The sequence below is a fragment of the Hermetia illucens genome, chromosome 1 (assembly GCF_905115235.1).
Source record: "Hermetia illucens chromosome 1, iHerIll2.2.curated.20191125, whole genome shotgun sequence".
Lineage (NCBI taxonomy): Eukaryota > Metazoa > Arthropoda > Insecta > Diptera > Stratiomyidae > Hermetia > Hermetia illucens.
In genome coordinates this window covers 212,373,642-212,393,784 of record NC_051849.1, presented here as the reverse complement: position 1 = coordinate 212,393,784, position 20,143 = coordinate 212,373,642, and the positions used below count along the sequence as shown (strand labels likewise).

Sequence of the window (20,143 nt, the reverse complement as noted above, 5' to 3'; positions counted from 1 at the left end):
ACGCCAACGAGGAGGCATGCGCCATAAAGACACAGTATAGATCAGCAGAAAGGAGACTCAGCATCGGTATAAATAAAAGCAAAGTTCGCGGCTGGCAGAACCTTGTCAATGGAGACTTGGCTATAAGCTTGTCACCCGGAAAATCGGGGCTTTGCGGAGGCCCTGCATACTAAGTACCGACCAGACGGACCGCATTTTGCGAGCATTGTTCCCCAGACATCCTCTACGGGTTGATGTCAATAGCGGAGAAAGCGTCGAGCATTGCCCCCTTTTCACAATGAGAGAGCTCGAAAAAGTGGTTTTCACTATGAAAAACAAGAAGGCGCCAGGTCCTGATGGCATCACGGCGGAAGTTTACAAACTGATGTTCCGCCAACGGCCAGAATTGCTCCTTGAGGCGTTCAACGCTTACTTAAAGGAGGACATTTTTCCTTGTCGCTGGAAAGTGGCCAGACTCGCGTTGATTGGCAAGAATAAAGGAGACCCGGAGCTCCCGTCTACATACCGACCGCGGTGTATGGTTGATACGGCCGGGAAAGTGCTCGAGAAGCTCATCAGCAGTAGACTCGAAGAAGCAGGACTTATCTCCAAGGAAGTTCGAGTTCTGAACAGGGAGATCCACAGTGGATGTTATTATGGAGGTCGTAGATGCGGTTCATCGAGCACACAACCGCCGACCTCGACGGATAGTGCTACTCATAACGCTTCATGTCAGAAATGCCTTCAATTCCGTAAGATGGACAGATGTGCTAGGCACATAAGAAAACTCATTTCACGTGCCAAATTAACTTTTGCGGATATTAAGGGATTATCTGAAATACCGCTCCCTGCTCTATGAGACGCTAGAGAGCCAAAGGAGGATGGAAATCACGTCGGGAGTAGCATAGGGATCCATTCTAAGGGCGAACCTCTGGAACACATCTTATGATAGTCTGCTGAGACTCGATATGCCCGAAGAATCGCGCCTGGTCGGTTATGCAGAGGACGTTGCGGCACTTGTTGCCAGACGCACTGTTGAACAGGCGCAAAGCAAACTTGGCATATTGTTACGACGGGTAAGCGGATGGATGACTGCTCACGATGTCAGCCTTGCTTTGGAAAAAAACCGAAGTAATCATCTTGACCAGAAGGAGAATCCCGACCCTGCGTTCCATATCGATCGGCGAGTTGACTATAGAGTCAAAACCAGTGGCTAAATATCTTGGTTTGATGCTCGATTCGAAGATGAGCTTCTTCGAGCAAATCAAAGCAGCAGCGGACAGGGTTGCAGCTGGAGTCTCGGTCTTAGTCGGCTAATGGCGAATGTCGGGAGCCCTATATCTACTAGGAGACGTCTCCTTATGGAAGCAATGCGTCGGTCGCGCAGATATGAACTGATGCCCTTGGCAAGGAAATGCATCGTAAGCACCTTGCTCAAATGCAGAGGCGGGGGGCTTTGCGAGCGGTGTCTGCTTATCGCACCGTCTCCGAACCGGGCGTGATAGTGATCGCGGGAGTGATCCCCGTTGCCTCCTTGCCAAGGACTGCAAAGCTATCTACCGCCGTAAGGGCGAGAACTTAAGACAGGTAGTTACCCGTGAAGAACGTCAACGCACCCTTACCGAGTGGCAAGTTTCTTGGCAAAATGAGCCAAGGGGCAGATGAATTGCGGGGCAATCCCCCTGGACAACAATTTGGACGTGTAGTTGAACCGAACGCACGGTGAGATTGATTACTTCCTTACCCAACTTCTAAGTGGGTATGAAGGCTTTCAGTCTTACCTGCACAGGATTGAGAAGGCGCGATCTCCTGATTGTGTGTTCTGTAATGGAGTGGCGGACAACGTTAAACACCCCTCTTTTTCTTGCAAAAGGTGGGACAGCTTTCGTCAGCAGCTTTATGGGCAAAGGATGGCGGGCCCCACTCCACCAAAGACAGTCCCAAGCCTGTTTGAGAAAGGAGGAGAATGAATGAATGAGGCTGAATGACCGCGTAACATTTAGGCATCTCTAGGAGTAGTTGAGGCCTTATTAATAGTATCCATAGTAATGGCTGATATACTCTACATACATAGTGATTTCTTTCTGAGATAGGGATTAAGAATTCACTCAACTTGTAGGCTAGCAAACTATAAATTTCGACTTTCTTTTTGCTAATAAAACGTTTTACATGCCTCGGACGGACGGAAGAATTTATCGGTTACCACCTTTGGCTCTCACACAAGGACGTGGAATGGTTTTAGGAAGGTGCGAATTTTCCTTAACAATATTCTCGAGGGCCTCAAAATGCTCGTTTTCTCCAACTTAAATGAGAGATTGAAGTAATAAAAACTTGTTGTTTCTTTTTCGTTGGTGTGGATATTTATTCTTGCAAATACCGATATTTCGGGAACCACTTGTTCCCTTCATCAGTGCTAACTTAATTAATTATAATAATAATAATCGTTGGCACAACAATCCATATTGGATCAGGGCCTTGAAGTGTGTTAGAGCACTTCATTCAAGACCGTAACGGTACACTACAGAACACTGTAGGAGGCAATGTGGTTAGCATTACGCTCGCCCGAGATTATTACCCTGATTTGACTCAGGTACTCATTCACAGCTGAGTCGACTGGTATCCGACGTCAAATCACGTTACAAATTCCACTGTCGCCAGCGAGATTTGAACCGCGACCTTCCGTACGACAGCTTTGTGCTCTAACCACTCAGCTATCCGGACCCGAAATATCGGTATTTGCAAGAATAAATATCCACACCAACGAAAAAGAAACAACAAGTTTTTATTACTTCAATTAATTAATCGTTGGAAACACCGCATAATTTCACTCAGATTAAATGAGAGTGTCAACGCTACCATCTGGACCACAGTTAGATACTAGACAGCTACCTCACTCCCCCTTGCCCCTCAAGGGGGGAAATCAGTGCGAGTACACACGATTTCAAATTGTTTTGCCCTTGAGCATGAGCGAGATGTACCGAAAACCCGATCAGCTGTGTTTGACATACCGCCCGGACTTGCCAATGTATTGGTGAGATTGGCAAGTTTTTGCCTATGGATAAGTGAATACGTGAAACAACTTTTTGCTATATGGGTGAGCACGCCGTCGTACCAGAATAGCAAAAGCACACCGATCTCTCTCTTACCAATACGATTTGACGAAGATTATGCCTTTTCCTTGTTTAGCGTCTCTGATGTGTACAGATAAGCTCCTGCAAGCACATTTGCAAGTGGGGTCATTTTTGTAAGGGTACTGCCTATAGTAGATCTACTGTGATCTGGACCTTCTGGGGTTAAGCGTTAGATGGCGAGACTAAAGAGATTATTTTTCTCCGTCTTTCTGCACTGTCCTGTTGTACTCCGGCAACCCTCATGGAAGTAAGTATGGGTCTGATGTCGAACTTGTAGCAATCGCTAAGATACTCGTTCATCAAGAATGTTTCAATAGTGTAGTTTTATTCACCCATGGAAACATCCGATGTATTTAAGGAGGCCTTCTATGAAAAACCGATTACAGTTCAGAGGTTCCCTAAAGGTGACATCACAATTGTGATGGGTGATCTGAATGCCAAGGTAGGCTCTGACAATGTGGGCAAACACGGTCTTGGTGACTCCGACGAAAACGATAAGACGTTTTGGTCAGGGACGGTTAAGATCAGCATCTCATCTGCGAGGAGTTCAACAGATGGAAGGAGCACTACCCCACGACTCAAAACCTTATAACATCCGGTGTAGTTCCATCTCTTGTGGATGTAAGCAGAGCGATATGTGACTATTGTTAGAGTTTTCTGCACCGGAGCAGCAAAGCCACACGGGAGGTTATCTTGTACCATGGTAACTCGGATGGCCCTTTTCTAAGAGTTTCGAGGTGATTGTACTTGGACCCACCTTACGGGCAAAACTTCTTGCGTGCTCAATGCGTGCAGTTGCACTTAACAACTCAGGTGTCATACCTCTTAATTGGGATGTTAGGTAGACCTCGCATCCAATGGTATAAATGCTGAGCTTGCATTTAGTATAAATCAGTACCGGGGTGCTTGTTGCGGCGGAGCTCTATTGTGGTGGATAAATCGATCTCTGTGCGGAAAGAGTACCGTGGTATTGTCTACATGACAGGTACTCCCGTTAAAATGCAAGGAACTGTATCACTTGTGGATGAAATGGTTAGCCACTATAACATACAGATACTACTCCTCCTAGAAGTGAAATCATCTCGACCATCAACCCTCATCCCTGTGGAATTATTCATTGCAACACCTGCAGAGCTACTATTTCCACTTATCCGGAAAACTTTTATCTTTGAGTGGAAGAAGAGGTTGATGGTTAAATTCAGAACGACATTTAGATAAGTATTTAAGTGCGTCCTGCTGTCGCAAAGATAATCGCTAAATGCAGGAAGATATTAAGAGGAGCATCTCAAAAACTTGATCGATAGAGAGTCGTCTGGTTTTCTCTCTTTATTATCCTGAATTGATTATATCAACACCTTCCAGATTATTTTGGAACAGTGTGTGAAGTTTAGATCTCCGTTTAACTTGCTCTTCATCGATTTCGAGAAGGCATTTTACAGTGTCAAAAGGGAAGGAGCTAATAGCTACTGCTACTCGTGTATATGGGTGGTATAAAGACTTTAAAAGTGACCACTGGTAGAAGATTCACCTCATTCCGGGCACGTCAAATACCGACCAAAACGTCAAAAAAAGAGAGAAAAATGGTGTTTGAAAATTGTCATACCAGTCTAAGAGAGATTGCTAGTGAACTTGGGATTGCATATGGAATCGCTCAGCACATTGCCGTGGAAATTATGCGTATAACTCGGGTTTCGCATTTCGGCTCGTCCCAAGAGACCTGAATTTCATGCAAAACCCCCCAATAGCCATGAAAGTAGTTGGTCAGTGGTAGAATGGGAAAAGGTTGCACCTCTATTGGTTGCTATGGTATCAAGGTGGGCCCTTCCTGGGAAGTCTGGGAGCTTATCACATTTCAGCAAATCGGTAAAGATAGTGTGCAGGTGTGTTTCACCTCACCTCAGATAAATGGCAACTATGTAGTTCACCATTTGCTGGATGCACCGTTGTGAAATACATAGTGTGTCAAAAAAGTAGTCGCCTGCTTACCTTTTCGGCGATTAAGTTAGGATTTTCACCATAACTAATTAACAAGTCGGGAAACCGGAAGCTAGACGCTTCAGGTATGAAAGGTTTTGTGTATTTCTTTTATAAAGAGAGTTGGGTGTGCATTTGTCCCATTAGCATGTAGCACGTAAAATATGCATATATTATGTGAAAATAGCCACTTTCAAGTGATATTAACATTCATAGTCTCGAATTTGCAGAGAAGCGGCAGCTTTGACCTTGTATTACTTTGTTATTAATAGTGCGATTTTCACCAAATTTGGCAGGCTTATGCTGTAGCCTATATTGTTGTAAAATTTTGTGATTCTAGGGTGAACTTAAGGTGGGTTTTCCTGTCAATTACTAAAAATTATAGTAATGTACTATTATTAACTTTATTTGAACAGGTATCGGTATGGAGGGTATTTCGGAGCCTAGGCACCATATAGTGACAGCCCCCTGATTTTTTTCAGATTTTTCCGTTGGGTAGTTTCTGAGAATGGGTTCGTTAAAAAAATGACCACTTTCAACCCCCCACCTTTTCAACAAATGTCAAAACTAAGACCGGCTTCGAAAAGTACTAATCGAGACCTTTAATTTGATACCCCACATGACAATATTTGATGAAAAAAAAATTTACACCCTCCCTTTGCATGTATGGGGACCCCCCTTAAATTCGTCGTAAAAGGATGTAACTCACTATATGAGAGGTTGTGCAGCAAAATACAGCGCTTGAAGGAAGCGCAGAAAATAAAGCTCTGCAGATTGGCGAGAAGTTGCAACGAGCATGTGACGCATCCATGCCAAGGTATGTTGTATCACAGAAGCGAGTTCCGAATTCTGAAATCGGAGAATGCCGCAAGGCCTGCCTCAAGGCCAGAAGGCGTAGTCAGCGAAATAGAAACCGATCTGGATACGAGCAATTACATGAAGAATATAAAAACGCTCGGAAGAAACTACATGTGGCCATCATGAAAAGTAAAAGCGAACACTTTAAGCGACTGTGTAATAAAGCTGATACGAACCCCTGGGGTGGCGCCTATAAAACCGTAATATCGAAAGTTAAAGGCAAACGCTCCCCACCGATCTCTTCCCCTACTCTGCTTAATGAAATAGTAACGGATCTTTTCCCACAGAATGTGAGTACCGCTGACCTTCCCACTGTCGAGATAGGCACCGCCGAAGTTCCAATGGTAAGCGAAAAGGAGGTCCTCGAAGCTGCGGATAAAATTGTTGGAAACAAAGCACCTGGCTTGGATAGCATCCCCAATAAAGTTCTGAAGGCAGCAGTAAAAATAGCTCCAAATATGTTTACCGAGGCGTTCACCACATGCCTTAAAGAAGGAGCATTTCCTACACAATGGAAGAAGCAGAAATTAATTTTAGTCCCCAAGCCAAACAAACCTTTGGGTGAAGCTTCGTCCTACAGGCCGATATGCCTTCTAAATAATACTGGCAAACTATTCGAACGAGTAATCTATAACAGATTAATTCGAATTGCCGAAAAGGATGGCGGTCTCTCCGAAAATCAGTTCGGTTTTCGAAAGGGGAGGTCTACAACCGATGCACTTGTCCTAGTAGCTAACACAGCTAAGACCGCACTTGACGAGGGCAAATGTTGTGCAGTGATTACACTTGATGTGAAGAATGCCTTCAATTCCGCTAGATGGAGCAAGATACTTGAGTCCCTAATCAACTTAGGCGTGGCGAAGTACCTGGTGCGTATTGTTGCCGACTTCCTAATCGATAGGACTCTGTGCTGCGAGTCAGATGAAGGAATGAAATCCTACCAAACGACATGCGAAGTTCCACAAGGGTCTGTCCTAGGGCCACTCTTGTGGATTATTATGTATAACGGGGTACTGACCCTAGACCTTCCTACTGGTGTGGCCTCCATTGGTTTCGCGGACGATATTGGTGTGACGGATGTTGCACGCCTTCTCGAGGAAGCCGAGCTCTATGCAAATGAAGCAGTCTATGAGATTAAATCCTGGTTAGAGAATGCTGGTCTACAGCTCGCAGAGCATAAGACGGAAGTAGTACTTATTACCAAGCGGAGAAAGTGCACTTCCATGAAGATCAAAGTTGGAACGCAGACAATTTATTCCAAGCCTGCACTTAAGTACTTAGGTGTAATGATTGACCAGAGGTTGAATTTCAGATTGCATGTGGAGGGTGCAGCAACCAAGGCATATAACATCGGAGCGCTGGTTGCGAGAATGCTACCAAATATAGGTGGCCCAAGGCCGAGCCGTCGACTCCTTATTTCAAGGGTGGTCAGTTCGATCCTACTGTATGCAGCCCCAGTATGGGCAGATGCACTGGAAAATACAATAAATAAGAAAAAGATTGGAACTGCGTATCGCATAAGTGTACTCCGAACATGTTGCGCTTACAGAACAATTTCTAATGAAGCAGCTTGCGTGATAACAGGAATGATCCTGATTGAGATTCTGGCGAAAGAAATACAACGACTTTACGATCGAACGTACCTCACCGGAGAATCTCCTGCCCCTCGGCGACAGTTCGCACGAGGTGAAACTGTCGCGGAATGGCAAGAGAAGTGGGACGAGTCAGAAAAAGGCCGTTGGACTCACAAAATCATATCATATGGGATATCCGGAAATGGATCGAACGACCTCACGGCGAAGTAGGTTTCGACCTAACTCAATTCTTGAGCGGACACGGAGGCTATCGAGCATATCTATATCGATTTGGGCATGATGATTCGCCATATTGCCCACAGCGTGCAAACATTCCAGAGGACGCAGAACATGTCTTTTTTCACTGCCCCAGATTCGAAACCCAAAGGGCTACATTAGAAGCTACAACCGGGGAGCACTTTACACCCGAAAATATCATGGAGCTTATGGTGAAAGCCAAGGGGATATGGACCGAAGTTGAAAAAGTTATTGCAGCCATCGGAAAGAAGCTTAGGCAGGAGGAAGTCATCCGAAAGAATGAACGCGAGAGGAACACGAATGTTGACATGAGCGCAGAATAAATTCTGATCCAACCCCGCGACGTAATACCAAATGGGAGTCCCGCGGGGAGAGTGGAAGGAGAAGGAGGTGGTTTTAGTGGGTAAGAGTCCCACATAACCGTGTGGCAGGAGCCTGCGGTAGCTTTTGAAGCTTTCCACCTTCCGTCGGGGAAAAAAAAGACAGACAGACAGACAGTAAACCGATTTTAATAAGGTTTTGTTTTACAAACAAAACCTTAAAAACGGCTAGCGTTCGTCAGGAGCCATATTGACTCTCCCCTCTCCTTTTGGGATTCAGTGATTTGCAATGAAGAATCAAAGTTCAACTTATGCGGGCCTGACTGCCGAACTTATATGCGATGTCGTGCCAATATGGAGTTGGATCATAGGTACATCAGAAAGTCGGTGAAATTTGGTGGCGCTAGTGTTATGATATGGAGTTGATCCAGGGAACATGGAGCCGGGCTTATTGACCAGGGCAAAGTTAAAGGTGTAGCCCACCGGAATCATACCTGGACCCTTCCCGTTATCAATTTGTTCAAAGGCAACTTTCCAACAAGAAAACGCGCCATACTATAAGTCGTGATTTGTACAGCAAGGGTTCGAGAATGAGGTCCTATCAACCATAGAATGGCCTGCACAATGCCCGGGTTTAAATCTAATAGAAAATGTTTGGCCAATAATTAAAGGGCTAGTTATGAAACTGAAATGAACCACTGCGAAACAAACAACGTCATTGAGTGGAAGTGAGAGCAGATCCCGATGACTGTATGCGGAAAACCTATAGTTTCTAGGTAGAACATCAATAAAAAGATTTGCAAATTTTCAATAACATCAATTGATATTTTCTATATGTATTTATTCTGTTTTGTGCGTCGTTAGGCGCACGTACCAGGGTGTGCTAATTAGCGTGCCACCCCCGTACTTCCAACACAGATTGCGGTAGAATAGTTTAACCAAAGGCATAAGTTCCTCTGGTACTAGGTGTAGTTACAGAGTACACCAGACGTTTTTGTTTGGTGCTCGGTCGAATGCCTTCTGTATACTCAAGAAGCCAAGTAGAGAGCGTAATGATTCCCAAGGCGTCTCCTCATGAGCAACGTGTAGCATATATTGCATCAATAATTCCACACTTCTTGACACGTTCGGCTTGGTTCATGGTAATTTGAACGGTGTCGCTATGTCAAGAATATGCTCACAAATTTACATCATAATTGAAAGGGAATTTGAACCCTCCAGCGGAATTGCTTTTCTTCCTTTTTGATTGGACTAATGAATTATAAATCAGGGCTGACAGTGAAGTGTATTGTATTGTAAATAACATGGACTATAAATAAAGGCTTAATTTGTAAAGATCCCATTCCTTTAGATGTACTTAAAATACGAGTATCTATAGCTAAGAATTTGAGAGAATATGATATGATATTTGAATGTAATTTATATTTCCAACTCCAGATTATCATCATAATACAAAGCTGCCAGTAAGCGTCACCCACATCCAATTTATAAATAACAGAAAGATTATACATGTTTGTATTGTAAATGAAGTGTGCAAAGAGTAAACGAATGGCGTGCAAATCATGAAATTGCGAATAAACCTTGATTAGAGAAAAAGTAAACAGAAATCTTCATATAATTATGAACAAATAAAAGCACATGCATGTTAGCAAAATATAGTCATATATCTTTTATTAATATTTCAAATATTATATATATATATAGTTTCAAATAGTATACATATCGTGTTCGTTATCGTTACACATAAAGAAAGAAAATGTAAACATAATAACGAATCCTATCTAAGTAAATAAGTATTTTCTTTTCCGTCAGAATTATTAAAGAACTTTCAACATTTCTTCCTAAGGCTACATCCGTGATATCTTATTTATGTTAATGAATTGTTATTCATTCGAAAGTGTTATTTTATATTCAATCAATGAATATTATATTGAGTAATGTGTTAATAAAGAAATAATTTTCGTTAAAAAAATTATATTGAAAGGAGAAAAAAGGTCAATATTTCAAAACTTAAATGTATAAATCAATGACAGAGAAAACGGTATCTTTTTTACTCTGCTTGATTGAAACGTTTCATTTTATTTGTTGATAAATGTTTCCCTTGCTACTGATAAAAAAGAAACAGAACTCAATCCTTTAGTATTTGTTTTATAGTTTGAAAGACAGGCGTAACAAGGGAACTATCTAAACCAAGGACTTTCTGCTAAACTTCTTTTACAAAAGAAAATTCTATCTGGATCTTTGAATTTGAAACAAGTCCCGTAATCGTTTCAATCGACTTATTTCACAGCCTATAAATTCGTTAGGTTTCAAGTTTTAATAATTTCGTTAAATTGGTCACATTTTTGTAAGAGTGTAGGACCGCTTACTACTGTTTCGAGTATAGAAACCGAAATTCGTATATGAAAAGATTTGCAACATAAAACATTCAAATTAAGGTTATATGTAAATGAGACGCAATTTAAGGGCATGAAATCAAGCAAAGCTATTTATAATATTTTGCATGATGAAATCACAGTTAAAAAAAAATAAATGCCTTTCTGGATGGTTATAATGAAGCATATGAAGATTCTATTTTGATTAACAGAAAAACGATCCTTCATAAGAAACAAACAAAAAATATTCTGTATAATTCACATTTCGCTCTTATACGAGCTTTATCTTTTCGTTCTTGTTAGTAGTAGTATACGGTGTTATTGAATTCGTTTATAACTTCTTCAATTTCACTCCCGTAACTTTCGGTTGAGTCCTGAGAGTATAAGTATGAAATGAGGTGTGAATTAGTATATAAGCAAGGAAAAAAAAGAAAATAATGGCAATTGAAATTGAAGTTAAAGAACCTAAAATCAAGATATACCTTTATAATTAAATAATTCAAAGCAACTCCAGATATGGCAGAAAAATATGCAAAGTAGAAAGATTACTATACAAAGTGGACAACAATTATTGTTGATTGGAACCAAGCTGATAGGTTGATGTACAGAGGTTGACCAAATTATTAGAGCCATTCATATTTATCGTCTAATTTCACGAACATGATCTTTTTTTCATATTAAGTAAGCATTTTTTAGTTGCTGTTATTATTGCTTTTGAAAGATATACAGTCTGTCAAGTAAGAGCGTGATCAACTTCACCGACAGGTAATGGAAGATTTCGCTCTAATTCCTTCGCGAGCCGATAGAGGGAAGCTTTGTTCTGGCAACATGGCAACGCCTTTCAACAGCTGATATGCTCAACAAAGTAACGTCACTATATGGATCAGCAAGGATATAAATTCGACGCCATTCGACTCTTTTAGACGCTCTTTCTCTCGACCTTCTCGGTGTTTGTAACTTAATTGTTTTTCTCGAATTTGAATAAATGGGTAGAACCTAAAAACGTACTTTTTCATGTTTCTACATTGGTGACCCCGACGACTAGAGTTAAAATAAAAAGTGCAGTGATCTTAAATTTCCATACGTTTAATCGACACCAAGCGCGAGTTTCAAAATGGTCACTGAATCCAAATCGCCAGAGACGCCGAAAACATCCCTTCAGAGTGATTTCCTGCCGCCGATAGCTAATCGACCAGCAGGCGTATTCGTGGAAGTGGCACGCATACAAAAGTTTCCGTCATTTTATCGACCCGACCCGGCATTTTGGTTTGAGCAGGTAGAGGCTGCGTTCCACACTAATCACATCACGTCGGACGAAACAAGATTTAAGTACGTGATACAATTTGCCGAGCCGGAAATCTTTCCGCATGTGATCTCGATAGCACGCAATCGTCCGGCAACAAATAAGTACGAAGCCGTGAAGGAGAGGATATTGGCAGCATTTGCAGAGTCCGCCGAATCCAAGCTGCGACGACTTTTCCAAGGGAAGAATTTGGAAGGAAAGAGACCATCGCATTACCTGCAGGACTTGCGAAACACTGGCGGGGAGCAGGTAACTGACGCCATGCTAAGATCGTTGCTACTTGAGAAATTGCCCGAAAATATTCGAATGGTGTTAGCAATTTCTAACGAGGCAGACGTCGATAAATTGGCGAAAATGGCGGATTTAATGATCGAGATTCAACAACTGCCTTGCATTTCCACCGTTCAGAAGGCATCCACGGAAAATGATGTCTTGGAGCAAATATTGCGCCGAATTGACCGACTGGAAATCACGACACGCAACCGGTCCCCATCCAAACAACGGAGCACCAGAAGGCAAAGATCAGGTTCACGGAATCGAGGGTTTTGCTTCTTTCATCAACGGTTTGGGAAACAAGCGCGTAATTGCCGACCGCCATGTAAGTGGCAAAATAATTCCGCGACTTCGGAAAACTAAATTCGTCGTCCCGAATTTCAGCGGTCGAGGACGACCCCTCTGACAGTAAACCCAGCCGATTATTAGTACTCGATCGGAAAAGCGGCATGCATTTACTGGTGGATACCGGTGCTGATATTTCAGACAAAAATCAGCACACGCCAATGCAATTTCAGCTTTATGCCGCCAACAATACGCCGATCAAAACATATGGACATCGGATCATAACGCTCGACCTCGGCTTACGACGACCGTTTACCTGGAGGTTCGTTTTAGCGGATGTTCGATAACCAATAATCGGTGTCGATTTGCTGCACCATTATGGCTTATTAGTGGACCTACGCAGGAGGAAGATAATCGACGAAAAGACCAACTTATCCTGCATCGCAAAGCTCACCGGCACCATAACTTGTGGTATGTCAACACTGAAGTCTAGCGAAAGTTATCATGACATTCTGAGAGATTTTGTCGACATCACAATTCCATCTGACGGAACGAAAGTGATGGCTCATGATATCTACCACCATATCCTGACTAAAGGACCGTCTGTTTTTGACCGACCCAGACGATTAACGCCCGAAAAACTGCGCGAAGCAAAGGCCGAATTTGACTACATGCGACAACAGGGAGTTTGCCAACCATCGAGTAGCCCATGGGCGAGCCCGTTACACTTGGTACGGAAGAAAAACGGACAATGGAGACCATGTGGAGATTATCGGCGTTTGAACGCTATCACCGTCGCAGATAAGTACCCCATCGCTCACATTAGTGACTTTGCGCACAAACTGAGTGGATGCAAGGTATTTTCCACGATTGATCTGACAAGAGCATACCACCAGATTCCTGTAGCACCCGAGGACATTCCCAAAACAACTGTCATTACTCCTTTTGGGCTTTTTGAGTTCCGAGTAATGACGTTCATCATGCACTCCGCGGATTGGACTTTTGCTATGCATACATCGATGACTTTCTTATCGCTTCTAAATCGAACGAGGAGCATCGAAAGCACTTATTGACGATATTTAATCGACTCCGTGAATACGAATTATCCATCAATGTCGATAAATGCAGCTTCGGAACATCTTCTGCCGAATATTTAGGATATTTGATGAGCGAAAATGGCATCAAGCCTCTTCCAGGACGAGTGGAAACCATTTTGAATTTCGGAAAACCGTCAACAATTGGCGAAGATTTCTAGGAGCTGTTAATTTCTATAGAAAATCGTTGCAGAATGCAGCCGAAATTGAAGCACCTCTCCACGAGTATCTCATTGGTGCAAGGAAACGGGATAAACGCAAAATCGAATGGAATCCACGAGCAGATGTCTCATTTGAAAAGTGCAAACAGCAAATTGCCAACGCTGCGTTACTACGACATCCCATTGAGAATGCACCATTGGCCATCAAATCAGACGCATCGGACACGGCTATGGGAGCAGTTCTCGAACAATGGAACAACGATGTTTGGGAACCGCTCGGTTTCTTTTCGAAGAAGTTCTCCGATACACAACGTAGGTACAGCACTTACGATCGAGAACTCCAAGCAATCTATAGTGCAGTCAAGTTTTTTCGCTACATGGTCGAAGGTCGTCCGTTATTAATCAAAACCGATTCGCCGAAAATATGTCTGGCCTAGTATGTCCAAGGACAGTCTCGAGTGGGCACGAACATGTCTAGCGTGTCAACGAAGTAAGATTGGACGACATGCAAAACCATCGCATGGCCAAATCGATATACCGGACACGAGACTCAGTCACGTACATATCGATATTGTCGGACCGCTAACGCAATCACAAGGTCACTCGTATGTATTGACTATGATCGATAGATTTACGAGATGGCCTGAAGCGGTTCCGATACGATCAATTACGGCAGATGTTATCGCAGACGCATTCTACACTTCACGATTTGGAGCACCTACTATATTAACATCAGACCAAGGATCCCAGTTCGAATCCTTGATCTTCCAGTCGCTGACGCACTTAGTGGGTTGCAAAAAGATTCGAACCACTGCATACCATCCTGCTTCTAACGGATTGATTGAGCAATGGCACCGATCGATGAAAGCAGCTATTATGTGCCACAACAACCGTGAATGGGTCGAAGTGTTGCCAACGGTTTTGCTCGGTCTTCGTACAAGCGTTAAGGAGGATATTGGCGCAACCGCTGTTGAGCTAGTCTATGGGACAACGATTCGCATTCCTGGAGAGTTCTTTCTTGACGAGGAAATGCCTCCCGATCCGAAATTTTTCGTTGAGAAATTTCGTCACCATATGACGCAAGTTCGTGCAACGCCAATCTCTCAACATGATAGAAGGAAGGTGTTCGTCCACAAGGATCTTTCTACATGCTCACACGTGTTCGTGCGGATTGATCGAGTGAAGAAGCCGCTAGAGCATCCGTACGAAGGACCATATAAGGTGTTAGAAAGACTTTCCGACAACGTTTTTAAAATGGAAATTCAGGGCAAAGCAACAAATATCAGCGTCGAGCGACTAAAACCTGCCTATTTCGAAGTAACATCTGATCCAACGGAAGCAGCCCAACGACCAATAAGTTTGGCTCCCAAAACGTATGTAGGACCAAGAGCGAAACCAGCGAGTGAAAGGGGAGTAATATTCGATACGTAGTTTTCCAGCCGTTAACCGTCAAAACCACTCAGGAGGGAGCAGTGTAGCGACATGGTAATGACATGACAGCACCAACATGGCAACGCCTTTCAACAGCTGATATGCTCAACAAAGTAACGTCACTATATGGATCGGCAAGGATATAAATTCGACGCCATCCGACTCTTTTAGACACTCTTTCTCTCGACCTTCTCGGTGTTTGTAACTTAATTGTTTTTCTCGAATTTGAATAAATGGGTAGAACCTAAAAACGTACTTTTTCATGTTTCTACAATGCATTATCAACAAAGATTCAATTGTCGTTGATCTTTTGAAAGAGAATCACGTTAAACGCCATGAGTGCTAAGTACGCGTCGCGCTACGAGGCTGTGTTCCTTTGCATCCACCCGAAAGGTCCCAAAATGTCGCAATCAGCGGCTGCTAAATATATAAGAAAGTCGAAGGCATTTGTACAGAAGTGGATACAGCGATATAAAGTGTCTAAAAATGTCGATGATTTACCAGAACGTGGCTCGACAGGAAAAGTGAACAAAAAAGATGAAAAAAGAATAGTGAATCTGTTTTCGCGGAATCCTGCTTTAACACTGCGGCAAGGACAAGCAAAATTAATGGCAAAAGATTTAGATATATCCTACGAAACTATCCGAACCCATCTTTGTACTCATAATCTGAAATGGCGCAACACAATGACGAAGCCTCTGTTGACTGAAAAACATGTGACAAAGCGACTCGCTTGGACGCATGAGAATATTGACAGAGATTTTGAAAATTTCATTTTTACTGATGAATGTTCTATATGGGCACGTTCTGTCCTCACGCGAGCCTAGTCAACTTCCACCAATAGGCTTGTTCAGCGGACCGTAAAACATGGAATAAAGGTGCATCTTTGGGGCTGTTTCTCAAAGCAGGGATTCGGTATTTTGCACCTCTTTACTGGCAACCTAAATGCCGAGAAAATGATAAAAATCTACAAAAAGGCTTTACCACCATCTGCCAAACGATGGTTCATCACAAGAAACGAAGATCGGATTCTGCAGGAGGACAACGATCCTAAACACCGCAGCAAGGTCTGTACTCAGTGAAAGACTCAATCTGGCATCGTTACATTGGATTGGCCGTCGCAGTCACCCGATGCGAACCCTATTGAAAATGTGTGGGCATATATTAAACGGAAGCTTCGTGGAAGACGTACATACACTTTCAAGCAGTTGTCTTAGGAAATTCGTCGGATCTGGAGATTCTTGCCACTAGAATACGCCGTCAAATTAGTAGAAAGCATGCCTCGGAGATGCCAGGCAATTATTAATTAGTTTCATCAAATAAATTTTTTTATAAATTAACACGACCACGCTCTTACTTGACCGACTGTATATGTGTTTCTACTATATTTTGTTATATTCGTCGGTGACAACGCATTTTTTTAGCGTAGTTCATAGTGAGCATTGCCATTTTGCAATATAATCGCTATTTGGATGGGCACGTGTTGATAACCATTACTGACAATTCAATCGCATTAATATCAAACGTTTCCCGGCTGCGATATGGACAAACTCAAACAAAAAGTTTTTGCAAAATTACAATTAACATCAAATGGGACGGCATGCGAGGTCCTAAAAAGTTAACCTCGCCCAGAGATGATCGCAAAATAAGAGATATTTGTGTCCTAAATACAAAGGCTTCTTAATGGGACAAATTCAGGATGCCAGTGTGACGGCACATCGGAGGCGCCAACATGAATTCGCTTCCACCGCTGCATTAAATGCCCCCAGAAGCAGCTGACGGTCTGACATGAGACTGGATCGAATTAAATGACAGTTTTTATGTCAACAAGATAAAGAGTCGCAGGTCACGTCCGCTGACCCGGGAACAACGAAAAAGTGTCTAAAATTTCGCCAACAGTTTTTGCGCTCCAAAAAAATGTATCTTAATTTATGTTTTTTGCCATAAATTTTGCTGTAATCGTTTGTTTCTCCAAGCCGGTGAAAGACGATGTGGAGGATTATCAATACCACCGGCTCTCCAATCTTCTCAACGGTGGGTCCCCTCTTTCACCCAAGAAGCTTGCTGTTGCGAAGAGGGAATTTGAAAATTTGCTAAAATATCGGTATTTGCAAGAATAAATACCCACACCAACGAAAAAGAAACAACAAGTTTTTATTATTTCAATTAATTAATCGTTGGAAACACCGCATAATTTCACTCTGATAAAACAGGGTATCTGCGGACCAGACAGTTGTTTGGTCCCCTATATGGTCCCTAAGCCAAACAAGCCATGCGGAGATTCTAGGCGTCTGAATGCTCAGACAGTTCCAGACCGATATCCCATACCACTCATTGATGATTTCGCGCACTCATTAACGAATTGCCGTGTTGTGGATCTATCCAAGGCGTACCACCAAAGAGGTTCATCCACTCTGTTTTACGAAACTGTTTTAGTCGCTTCCGCTTCCGAATCTGACTACTTAGAGCATCTTGAGTGCATTTTTCAACGTCTACTTGAGGCCGGAATTGTCTCAAACTTTGAAAAATGCAGATTTCTACAGAAGCAGGTGAAATTTCTCGGCCACTTAGTTACCCCTGACGGTATCCAACCTGATCCAGACAAGGTTGAGGCTATTAAGAGTTTTCCACTACCAACCATTTTGAAGGATCTGCGAAGGTTCTTGGGCATGTTAAATTTCTATCGTCGTTTTTCGCCCAGTGCCGCTAATCATCAAGGGATCCTTAACGTCTACTTGACTGGGCCCAAAACTTAAGACTCCCGCGAGGTTGCGTGGTCCACTGAGACCGTCCATGCGTTTGAGACAGTAAAACCACAGCTTGTTGAGGCAACACTACTGGCAAATCCTCAGCCAGATGCTCCCCTGGCTGTGTCCGTCGATGCCTCAGATACTGCGGTAGACGCCGCTCTGCACCAATGAACTTCTTTTCAAAACAGCTCAACGCCGTGTACCTTACTATAAAAAACTTCATTATATTCACGGACCACAATCCCCTTATATTTGCGCTTAGACAATAGCCCGATAAAGCCTCCCCTCGCCAACTTAGGAACTTGAGTTATATCAGCTAGTTTCCTTCTGATATCCAACATATGTCTGGTAAAAACAATGTTGTTGCAGACGCTTTGTCTCGAATTTCGGAGGTCACAGTCGCCGCCTCGGTCGATTGATTATACGGCAATCGCCGAGGCACAAAAAGACAACGCAGAGTTTCAGAGCCTGAAGCTAAACTCCAAATATAAATTAATTCAAGGAGTTTCTTATTTTCGGCTCAAACTCTTACATATTCTGCAAGACCTCAAATAAGAGACCCAGGTCATTCATTCCGGCCGATTTTTGCAGGGAAGTATTCCACGCGATTCACGATCTTGCGCACCCAGGTATCAGGACGACGCACCGGTTAGTCACCAAAAAATATTTCTGGCCGTCTATGAACAAGCACCTAAATTCTTGGGTCAGACAGTGCGTCGTGTGCCAGAAGTGCAAGATCAACAAGCACGTTAGAAAATAAGTACGTGTGTTCCCTCGGTCAACCAAGCGCTTTCACACCATCCATTCCGACATCATCGGCCCTTTGCGAAATTCGCGCGGATTCAAGTATTGCCTCAGAATCATCGACAGGTTTACGCGGTGACCTGAAGTAATACCTCTGTCTGACATTACGACGCAATCATGTGCCGAAGCCCTCTGTCGAGAATGGTTTCTGCGCTTTGGTGTTCCAGCCGTCATCACGGACCAGGGAATGCAATTCTAATCTATTCTTTTCGCGGAGTTAGGAAAGCTCCTTGCCTTTGAACAACATAAGACTACTGCATATCATCCACAGTCCAATGGTATTCTGGAGCGTTGGCACTGGACGCTGAAGACCGCTCTAATGGCCCCACGACGATCCGTCGTAATCGCGGTTCTTGCCTTTCGTCCTCCTCGGCCTCCAAACAGCCCAGCGGAGATGGTTCAGGGAGAGAATCCACGCCTCCCCGTCGATACTGTTCTGGATATCAGAGCAGAGTTAAACGACTCGGGAATGCTGCGTCTGCTTAGGGACACGATTTCGAAAATGCGGTCGACTCCACCGTCCAGACACCCAACATTGGAGGTCAACACCCCCAGAGGTGTCGAGACGTGTGACCAGGTCCTCATCAGGGTGGACGCCCCTCGGAAGCCGCTGCAATCACCATACGAGGACTCCTCTAAAGTTCTGGAACGAGACGAGCCTTAGTTCAAGCAGACGTCCAAAGCAGACCCAAGTGAGTGTTTTATCGAGGCTGAAGATCTTCGACGAGCCAGCGGCCGCATCGAAAGAGCGCCCGCGAAGTATCAGATTCGCCCGGTGACCCCTATTGACGGGATCACGCGGAGTGTAATATGCCCTATTCAAAAAAAAGGTAACAAGTTGACAAGCGAAATTCACAGAGACATCTCACTACTTTGCATGTTCTGTAAAACTTTCACGAAAATATTAGAGAAAAGGATTAGACTGTACACCGATAAGACGATTGATGAATACAGAGAAGGGTTTTGGACTGTAAGATCGACATTTGAACAGTTATTTTGGGTCAAACAGCTGGAAATTCAATGTGTACGTCCATCAAATATCTGTAAACTTCAAGGAGGTATACGAAAGTATTGATCGAAAAGTACTATAAAAAGTAATGCTAGTTTTTGGAATTTCAGCAAAACTGGTAAGCCTTACCCCAGGATGACAATGCCCCACATAATAGCGGGGGTCATACTCAACAATAGACTGACAGATTTGCTCGAGACAAACGTTGAATTAAAGCAGGGAGATTGCCTGGTATCTCTATTGTTCAATCCGGCGGTAGGGCAGGTGATATCAAAGTTGCCAGTGGATACAACAGTTACGTTGTTCTATAACTCCTGCCAAATTGTTGCATATCCGGACGATGTAAACATGATGGGATAATTTTTTACATCAGCAAAAGAGACTTTTATAAACCTCGATAAAACCGCAAACGTAGTTGGTCTACGAATTTACGAAAACAAGACTAAAACTGTGATGAGAATAGAACGATTGACAAATACAACTTTCCCAGTTGAATGAAAAGATGAAAATGAATTGGCCGAAATAAAACGCGGAATTCAACTCGCAGGCAGAGACTTCTGCTCG

General features: G+C 43.2%; 1 protein-coding gene across 7 annotated transcripts in view; it reads right to left on the bottom strand.

The window, feature by feature from the left end:
- Positions 1 to 20,143, bottom strand: part of LOC119656555 (eukaryotic translation initiation factor 4E-binding protein Mextli) — an 82,407-nt gene that overhangs the window by 12,558 nt on the left and 49,706 nt on the right. The window contains exon 10 of one of the 7 annotated variants that reach the window (XM_038062952.1): positions 9,749 to 10,843. The exons of the other annotated variants lie outside the window; for them this stretch is intronic. Coding sequence (XP_037918880.1) covers positions 10,769 to 10,843 — 75 coding nt within the window. The 3' untranslated portion in view covers positions 9,749 to 10,768. Of the gene's footprint in view, positions 1 to 9,748; positions 10,844 to 20,143 lie in introns of those variants that run through there. 7 annotated transcript variants of the gene reach the window in all.